The sequence below is a fragment of the Caenorhabditis remanei genome, chromosome IV (genome assembly GCF_010183535.1).
Source record: "Caenorhabditis remanei strain PX506 chromosome IV, whole genome shotgun sequence".
In the NCBI taxonomy this organism is placed as follows: Eukaryota; Metazoa; Nematoda; class Chromadorea; order Rhabditida; family Rhabditidae; genus Caenorhabditis; species Caenorhabditis remanei.
This window is the reverse complement of record NC_071331.1, coordinates 1,564,950-1,575,389: the sequence shown is the minus strand read 5'-3', so window position 1 is coordinate 1,575,389 and position 10,440 is coordinate 1,564,950. Positions and strand designations below refer to the sequence as shown.

Here is a 10,440-nt window from a genome sequence, read left to right as displayed (position 1 = left end):
TGTCCACAGTTCACAATTGCTTCGATTTATAATTGTTTGATAGTTTTAATTTTCGGATTTTACCAATGACGACAGAATTCAACTTTTTTGTACATTTTGAAAGTGTTGAACAATGTTTTCAGTTTCATAATTCCCAGAAGATAATCACATTTTTGACTAATGCAGTTCGAAGCGTAGTTTACCGTTTTTATTAAACGTAGTTTACCGTGATTACCCTGAGGATTGGCAGAAAACAATGAAAAATAATATGTTTCAGATAAAGCATGAATTATGGGAAACTAGTAAAAATGGTCAATATGCATACAAGAAATCAATCAAATGAAACAGTTTAGAAAAGTTTTTTTATTTGACTATTCTTTGAACTACATAAATATCAAAGTTGAGATCTGTTTCTTTCAGGTTAGTTCTCGGAAAACGAACTTTCATAACCATAAGTTTCTGATATCGACAAAATACTGTCACTCTTTCCTTCACCATTCTTAGAAATGATAAAAAGCTGGGATGAATAACATAATTCAATCTGTGAATGGTTTCTGTTACGGTAAGTTTCAACACTCCAAGAGAATTATTAATAACTGATAGCAGACTATTCCCAAAATGTGTAAAAACTCACATATTTTGCAGAAAATGGTTTAGAATTGAAAAAAATGAAAATGATCCCTGGATCATATTACAAATAGACACTAACAACGGGTAGCTATAACATTCCCAAAATTTTAATTTTTTGAGAAATAACAATTTAAAAAAGGATGTACTGTCAATTTGTTTTACTGTTTAATTTTATTTAAGTTTCGTTTCGAAAAACAGACAAAATTTCCCAACAAGTCAGTGTAAGTCACTGTAGCTAAAATACAACACTATCCGACTTCACTCATTCAACAGAAACTCTAGAACCGAAAAAGGTGGTAACGTGGTAACGTTTTTATTTACTGAATTACTACCTTCAATCTCATTTGGAAACAGTGATAATTTGTATGCTTCATGACTCTTTCTTTTTCTTAAAACAGGTTTTGACGATAATCCTCGAGGGCATAGGTCGATTGCGGTACTGAAACATGAGGCAGGTTCTGACAAAAAAAACTACACAATAAATGTACTGACTGAGAAAAAATCATGAGATATGACAAAAATACACTCTTTAGACCGTTTCATGACAAAAATTGACTTTACAAGAATTAAAAAGCTTGGGAACACTGCCTTACTTGATTCCCTTTGGAAACAGAATATATTTGTAAATTTTCACAGAAAATAGCGCTCTCGTACTACTGTTTCAGCAACATGTTAACTCGAACTCGTCGTTTAATAAATTTAGTTCAGGATTGAATTTTAGGAAGTTTAGAAATGCAAACAGTCGCATAACGTAAATGCTAGGGAATTGTGCAATTTTTACGTTCTACGGTTAGTCCATGTCATTCAATAAGCTTATTTCATAAAAAAACACAAAACACAATTCGTAACAAGGCCCAACAATACACAGAAGACATGTTATTGCAGTGAAACTGAAAAAATACGTTCGACTTCCGTGTTATTGCTACCATCACATGAGATCCTCGATAACATGTCTGCTGCTCTCGTATAAAACATCCAGAGTTGAAGAGACTTGGTACCATTTAACATGAAGCTGCAGTTATTCCTATTATTGGTTTTTGTGGCAATTGGAGTCGCTTCAATGAACATCCAAGACCTGAAAACTGCCATTCAACAAGAAATAGCAGAAATCGCGTCCGGAATTCAAGATTTGAAAGATGCTATTGAATTGGAAGTTGAAGGAAGAAACATCAGAGATGTTGTCAATGCTTCGGAAATCGGTGGGTCATTAATTGTTTAATCGAATAAAAAAATATTTTCCAGAGGATCAGATTGAGACCTACACCGGATTGAGAGTGGGAATACTGGAAGATGAAATTTCAAAACTACGTGAATTAATTAAAAAGTTACAATCGGAAACTGCTTTCTGAAATTTTCTGTTTTTCTGTTTCGATAAATAAATTTCAAAAAGTTAGTGAATGATGAACATCTAATAAAGACATTAATAATTATTATTATTTCTTTGACTTTCTTCCTCTTTTACTTGATTCCCTTTAGAAACTGAATATGCCTATTTGTTAGTTTTTACAGAATTTAGAGCTTTACTTCTACTGTTTCAGTAACATGTGAACTTGATCTCGTCGTTTGAGAAATTTGGTTTACGTAGCATTGAAACAGAGCGGGATGCGGTTTTCGAAATGTCGGGAGGCGGAAAGCGGAATTAGTAGATTTTTTGGCGGGAATCGGAAAGCGGAAAATGGAATTCCGCTCAACCCTGTGACGTATATGTTCACATTATGATAAAACTACAGTTATGAAATAGATATCGCCACTGGTTTCAAGTTAAAGAATTCGTGAGAAGACGCATTGTAGAAACCAGTTATAGATATTTAGTTTCGAGAGTAACCATGAAAAGACGAGGATCGATTGAACATGTTTAAAAATTAAACTGATGTGAAACACTTGAAACAGTATCTACATGGAAGTTAGAGAAAATATATTGTTTTGCAATTTGACCACTGTTTCTATTGAACACAAAATATCTGTTTTGAAAACACAGTTACCATGATTTCCACTGAGAAACACAAAAACACCACCACTGCAAGTGTGGCTCATTGACAATCTGGTAGAAATGAAACAGTAAGAGTTATTTTTCACCTGTGCAAAAAGGGACCAATAATGTCATAGAGAATTTCATGTTATATTTCTAGTGTCAAATTTTCACATTTGCATTTGTTTAATTGAAATTGTATCAAGCCAAAAAAAAGTACATCCGAATTTTATACGAAACATTTGAAATCGTATGGCAACAGTGATTTTTTTTGAAAATATAAGTTGCCCAGATGGATTGATCCTAGTTCTTCAGAACAAAAATCAAGTTTCCATGGAAGAATTCACTTTTCAAACAGAAGATTTAATTCAGTAACAGGTAGCTTTGTCAAACATAGACTTATCAATTAAGTAATCATGATCGTAGCTATCATATAAGACAGGCCAAATTTCAAAATTTCAAAATTTGAAAAATTATTAACCCGTTCAGTGGTGAAAACGTGATTTTTTCACAGAAATCTTCAAATCACGTGTTTTCTAAATTTTCATAAGAAAATTCTCTTAATTTTTACACCGCTATTTCATTTATTGAAATAGTGAGAGAAATGGTTTTTTGTTCGATTAAATTAAATTAATTTCGTTTTTGTTTCGATTGAAATTATAATTACGTGACCTTCAACATTTCATTTATTCAAAACACATCCACAGAATAGACTCCAGACGAGAAAATGTGAACAGAAATGAGGAAATAAATAAAATCACAGAAAAGACTCAGGAGTCTATTCTGTGGAAAATTACAAAAAGAGAAAAGACGTTCGGGAAAACGTGAACCAGAAAGAAGTTTTCACAGATTTTCCTCATGAGGGAAATCTGTGAAAACACAAAATTCATTGAAAATAAGATTTATAACGTGAACTTCGATATGCGATATTGATAACATCCACATAGAGCTCATCGGAATTTTCGTATCGGAATCTTCTTCAAAGAATAGATAGTTCGAAATCTTTGATAAATCTCAGACAGCTGCACCCGAGTGGTATAATCTGGAAATTGATAATTGAAATCTGTCGATTTCTTAAATGACTCACTTTTTGAAACTTGGGATTTTCAGATTCTCCCAAATAAAAACATAAAGAATCCACTCGTTAATATAGTTCAAGATAAAGTGACTTCTGAAATCATCTGAAATTTATGCTCCTCACCTTCTTCTTATGATCAGTCAGACACAACCATTGAAAAACACACTCACACCACCAGAAAAAGTTGGTATGATTTGAAAAATATTATTTGGGGCATTTTTCCGAATTTACGTGACTTTTTGTCAGTTGTTAAAAATCCATTCCAACTTTTTCTGGTGGTGTGAGTGTGTTTTTCAATGGTTGTGTCTGACTGATCATAAGAAGAAGGTGAGGAGCATAAATTTCAGATGATTTCAGAAGTCACTTTATCTTGAACTATATTAACGAGTGGATTCTTTATGTTTTTATTTGGGAGAATCTGAAAATCCCAAGTTTCAAAAGGTGAGTCATTTAAGAAATCGACAGATTTCAATTATCAATTTCCAGATTATACCACTCGGGTGCAGCTGTCTGAGATTTATCAAAGATTTCGAACTATCTATTCTTTGAAGAAGATTCCGATACGAAAATTCCGATGAGCTCTATGTGGATGTTATCAATATCGCATATCGAAGTTCACGTTATAAATCTTATTTTCAATGAATTTTGTGTTTTCACAGATTTCCCTCATGAGGAAAATCTGTGAAAACTTCTTTCTGGTTCACGTTTTCCCGAACGTCTTTTCTCTTTTTGTAATTTTCCACAGAATAGACTCCTGAGTCTTTTCTGTGATTTTATTTATTTCCTTTCATCTTAATAAATAAGGTCACGTAAATATAACTTCAATTTAAAAACAAAACAAGAAGAAATAGAAGAAATAACCAAAAAATAATTTGACTTTTTTCAGGGGCCGCTCGGTTAATTTCACATTTAAAAATTCATGTTTTCTGACAGTAGAAAATCTGTAAAAGCTCATTTCTCAACCGAAAAACAACTTATCACGTTGAAAAAATAAAATTTTCAAATTTGGCCTGTCTTATATATTGTCAAAACAGTGAATTTGTTCTATGAACACCGTATATAAAGAACTGTCACATTTCAGAGACTGATTCACTTTTTCATAAAAATTACTTTCTAGAAAACTCGCAATAGAACAATTAATTAAAATTAATTAAAACGTTACAATCGGAAACTACGATCTGAAATGTTCTGTTTTTCAATTTTGATATACAAATTTTTTAATAAATGGTGAAAGTCTAATGGAGTTTTATGTGATTATAATTCAATTGAGCCCCATAATTATCTCTTTAACTTTCTCACTGTTTTAGTTGATACCCTTCAGAAACTAAATATATTTGTAATTATTTACAAAACATTGCGCTCTACTGTTTCAGAAACATGTGAACTCGTTGAAAAATTCAATTCATGATTGATGTGTAGAGAATTATAGAAATACGGCCAGTCGCATAACGTAAATGTTCTCACTATCATAAAACTACAGTTCTGAAATAGACATCGCCACTGGTTTCTAGTTGGGAGTTCGTGAGAACACGCATTGTAGAAAACAGTAATCGAGATATAGTTTCGAGAATAATTTTGAAAGGAGAGGATCGATTGAACAGTTCTAAAAATTAAACTGAAGTCAAATACATGAAACAGTATCTATATAATAGGAAAGTTAGAGAAAATACATTGTTTTTGCAACTGATTACTGTTTCTATTGAACACAGCGTATCTGTTTTAAAAACACAGTTTCGATGATTTTCACAGAGAAATACAATAGCACCAGCAATGCAAGTGTAACTTATTGACAATCTGGTAGAAATGAAACAGTAAGATTTATTTTTCACCTGTGCAAAAAGGGACCAATAATGTCATAGAGAACTTCATGTTATATTACTAGTGTCAAATTTTCCAATTTGCATTTGTTTAATTGAAATTGTATCAAGGCAAAAAAAAGTACATCCGAATTTTATACGAAACATTTGAAATCGTATGGCAACAGTAATTTTTTTGAAAATATAAGTTGCCCAGATGGATTGATCCTAGTTCTTCAGAACAAAAATCAAGTATCCATGGGAGAATTCACTTTTCAAACAGAAAATTTAATTCAGTGACAGGCAACTTTGTCAATTGTAGACTTATCAATTGAGTAATCATGATCGTAGCTATCATATATTGTCAAAACAGTGAAATTGTTCTATGAACACCGTATATAAAGAACTGTCACATTTCAGTGGTTTAGTTTCTCATAAAGATGATTTTCTAGAAAACTCGCTACAGAACAATTTTTTCCTTCTACTCTTATCTATATCCGCCCAACAAATTCTTCATCTAAATAGTGTAAGATAAAGCACACGACTAACTTTTTCAATGAAATGAAATTCTTTTTATTCTTCCTCTTTATGACATCAACGAACCTTGAATTACTGGACTTAGTTACTCAACAATGAATCAAATTCTTGAATCCGCAAAATAATTCAACAGAGAATCGGAATTGAGACATTGGATGATGAAGTGGTATTAAGCTTGAATTAATCTTTCCCGTATTTTCTATTTTACAAATAGAAAACTTTGAAGAAAAAAATTTTGCAAGCAGACCACATCCTTCATAGATTACAACTTAAGTTGTGTATTCATTCATATTAAAAAAAAATTTCCCGTTCTTGCACTTAATTGAATCTAAAATTATTTCCAACAATCTATTCTTCTGATGCAATACTGAAAAAAAAGAATGAAGAACCGTAAAACTGAATTAGTGTACTCAAATAAAATAAAAAATGATTTTTAGTAGTTTGTTATGAAAATGCGGTTTGAGTATGAACCGATTGATGTCATTGTGCTATGATACGGTGAAATAGATTAACATATTTTTTAAATCTGTTTCAGATTGGTTTTAAAAGTAATTCGAAATAGTTCTTCAACATTTAGAGCTGTATTGAAGTTTGAATGTACTGTGAAAAAAATAAAGTTTGGGAAAGGATACAATAGCACCAGCAATGCAAGTGTAACTTATTGACAATCTGGTAGAAATGAAACAGTAAGATTTATTTTTCACCTGTGCAAAAAGGGACCAATAATGTCATAGAGAACTTCATGTTATATTACTAGTGTCAAATTTTCCAATTTGCATTTGTTTAATTGAAATTGTATCAAGGCAAAAAAAAGTACATCCGAATTTTATACGAAACATTTGAAATCGTATGGAAACAGTGATTTTTTTGAAAATATAAGTTGTCCAGATGGATTGATTCTAGCTCTCAGAACAAAAATCAAGTATCCATGGAAGAATTCACGTTTCAAACAGAAAATTTAATTCAGTGACTGGTATCGTTAAATGTAGTATTATCAATTAAGAAATCATGATCGTAGCTATCATATATTGTCATAACAGTGAAATTGTTCTATGAACAACGTTTATGAAACTGCCATATTTCAGTGGTTTAGTTTCTCATAAAGATCATTTTCTAGAAAACTCGCTACAGAACAATTTTTCCTTTTACTCTTATTTATATCCTCCCAACAAATTTTTCATCTAACAAGGGAACCTTTTAAGTGGTACCTAATGCCATCAAAAACGACCTATACAGGGTGAAAGAGAATGTTTGAAAACCTATAAATCAACTTTCAAAAGTTGCTTACGTGACCTGTAAGTGTCTGAAATTGCCATCTGAAAATTGACCATTTTCACCATTTATTTGCTGCATTTCGCCCTCTCGCCTCCTCCAAATCCTATCACGTTTGTAATAAACTGCGGCGGAACTTTAAAAACGTGTTCGAGTGGCGCAGGTGGTTAGTGTCTAGGTGGAGGTAAATTTTGGGCTGGTTCGACCCCTTCGCCGTTTTTTTCTTTTTTTTTGTTTGATTTTTTTTTTTCAGTTTTTTTAATTGATTTTTTGGAAGCTATCATATAAGTCTTTTTTGTACTACCATCAACGTGATTCCCTTTTGAATCCCTTTCAATTGATGATTATAAGAGAGATCTGCCGGTTGACAGATGGAGGTGCCGCCAAACTTTTATGATAGCTTCCAAAAAACCAATTAAAAAAACTGAAAAAAAGAAATCAAACAAAAAAAAAGAAAAAACGGCGAAGGGGTCGAACCAGCCCAAAATTTTCCTCCACCTAGACACTAACCACCTGCGCCACTCGAACACGTTTTTAAAGTTCCGCCGCAGTTTATTACAAACGTGATAGGATTTGGAGGAGGCGTGAGGACGAAATGCAGCAAATCAATGGTGAAAATGGTCAATTTTCAGATGGCAATTTCAGACACTTACAGGTCACGTAAGCAACTTTTGAAAGTTGATTTATAGGTTTTCAAACATTCTCTTTCACCCTGTATAGGTCGTTTTTGATGGCATTAGGTACCACTTAAAAGGTTCCCTTGTTAAACAGAAGAAATGACATGTTTCCTATAACCATCAAAATCTTGAAAAACCGAAATTTTCAACAAAATTTATTTCTTTTTTTTTCGCGATTACCCCCAAATTTTTTTTTTGAAAAATTTGTTTGCATGAGTTCTTCTATTTTTTTAAGCTTTTTAAAACAGTCCAGCGACTTCACAGAAAAAATATTTTTTTTGACTCTCAGTTTTCGGGGGTCTGGTCAAAGTAGGAACATGACCAAAAAAATTTCCATAGCCTATCGAAAAGTCTATGAAATTCTCTATTTTTTACTTGTTTTTGCTTTTTTCGCCAGATGGGAGAACATTGAGAAAAAAAATGATGAAAAAAAAATTTTGAAAAAAAACTGATTTTCTAAAAATCTGAAAATCTCGAAAATTAGGTCCAGTCACCGGAAAAGCTATTAGATTTGTCATTTTTTCTGTAGAATCTATCAAATAAGCCAATAAATTCGTAAATTTTGTGGAGCCAGTCGGGAGTCATTCCATGTTAGTCAGAGGATTTAAAAGAAATGTGGACTCAGTGACGTCATATATCAGGGGTTTGGTGAAGAATGCGAAATATATAAAGTAGAAAATAGGAAGACAGAGGATTATGGATAGTGGCTTCCCAGAGAATAGAAGGCGGCTGGATACGGAGCTATGGTGTGAGCAATTTCAATTAAACAGGCAAACTAAATTTCACTTTAGTGATACAGTATATTTTCACTTGTTTTTTAACGATTTCAGTGTGTTTTGAGAAGTACCCTTGACTTATATCTGGGCTAAGTAGTAGACCATTTCTGTTTTCTATCTTTAATCCTGAGGAAGTTACTCCAGTCAGAAAAAACTATCCAAATCTCCTACAGACCCCAAATAGTCTGGTTGCACCAGACCCAATACGACTCACCCAAACTTTGGCACCACCAACTCACAACTCCTGTTGAACGCCAGTATCAACACATAAAAACAACTCATATGCCACGTCCCGAACACCAAACACCCGGAGAATACAGCGAATTTCATATTGTAACAAGGGTGTAATCCGAGAATCGACCAGATTCCAGCGAACTCCGCGCAGACTATCAAACTGAGCATGTCGGGGATTCCTGGAATGTTAGTATAGTGAAATGACAAAAATCCACAGAACCCAATACAATTGTTTTCTGCGTATTCGGTTATTGACTTTTTGAAACATGAAAACATTATTTTCACTCATTTTCAGAAAGACAAGAACTCATCTTTGGAAAAATGAAACCTAGACTTCCACGAATTCCGTGAATAAGATAGACCTACCCAAGAAAAACATGATCCGATAACACGCGTGTTCCCAGAATGGTTCATGAAACCAGAACGTTTTGAGAACGAAGAGATAGAAAATCTGAAAATTTGAAACATGAGGAAAGTTGGGATTTGAGATTGCTAAGGGAAGTGGTAGGGGTTTACCCAGGATGTGTGGAACGGGAATCAGTCGTGTTTAAATGTTCAACTCAATGAATTTGCTTGAAATTTAGACACTGTACGAGACTAAACGCCCTGGAACAAGAAATGCGAAAGTGGTACGGTTTCACGTTAATAGTATCAAAAGTTTCGGTCTAGATTTTCAGTTTATGGCTAAGTACTGTTGCCCTTGATCTATAATACTAACCTTAAGCTAGGTGGCTTCAGGACCTTACTGTCAGGGTTGAGACTTATGGTCAAAATTTCGACACCCTATTTCTCAATTTCATTCCTTGCTATTAAATCTCCTTAAACGCGTTCCCCCTTACCTGCGCCATGAATCCCATGGAAAAATACAGTATACCCAACACCAGATGTCTATCCACATGAATTTCTGTTCCAGTACAGTTGTATAGAACCGGACTGAAATTTCATTTATTGACATAACAGCAAGATGAGGAAACAAACTCTAAAAATGGCTGACCAAGGAAAATTTTGTAGAGCATTGAGTGAATCTGGAAAAGATACGGTACCAGGAGATGGGTATGAAAAATAATAAACCGCTATTCTGAAAAAAAAACTATGACATCTATATTTTCCGAATCTGCTTCTTCTTAGAATCAAAAAGAACCCAAGAACACGACAGAACAGAAACCACACACATACTCCATGGGAACAAAGGATCAGAAAACGAAATTATTTTGGTAACAAAATGCTCCGTGAAAATATTACTAATTCAGCACAAGGATAACTGTTGACAGTTAGATAACTAGCATTAGACACTCAAAATAAAACCCTTTGTTTAGTTTGAAAATCTCGCGCTGTGTGTCTGTCTATCCGGATGTCAAAGTTCAACCACATTTTGTTTTACTTGGATGTTAAATCAATACATTGACGAACAAAAAACCAAACAGAAATAGCTACAACGGCAAAATTATAAATTAGAAACTGCAATTTTTCTTCAACAAGAACATGCCGTTGA

The 10,440-nt window shown here is 33.2% G+C and overlaps 2 protein-coding genes across 2 annotated transcripts; one reads left to right on the top strand and one right to left on the bottom strand.

Annotated features, from left to right (window-relative positions):
• Window positions 1–1,615: 1,615 nt before the first annotated feature.
• Window positions 1,616–1,958, top strand: GCK72_012221 (uncharacterized protein; the record flags this gene model as incomplete). Its single annotated transcript, XM_053728933.1, has 2 exons — window positions 1,616–1,808; window positions 1,852–1,958. The coding sequence occupies 2 exons, from the start codon at window positions 1,616–1,618 to the stop codon at window positions 1,956–1,958; spliced, it is 300 nt and encodes a 99-aa protein (XP_053583705.1).
• Window positions 1,959–8,924: 6,966 nt separating this feature from the next.
• GCK72_012220 (uncharacterized protein) lies at window positions 8,925–9,964 on the bottom strand (the record flags this gene model as incomplete). Its single annotated transcript, XM_053728932.1, has 4 exons — window positions 8,925–9,127; window positions 9,315–9,399; window positions 9,788–9,881; window positions 9,927–9,964. The coding sequence occupies 4 exons, from the start codon at window positions 9,962–9,964 to the stop codon at window positions 8,925–8,927; spliced, it is 420 nt and encodes a 139-aa protein (XP_053583704.1).
• Between the last annotated feature and the right edge of the window lie 476 nt (window positions 9,965–10,440).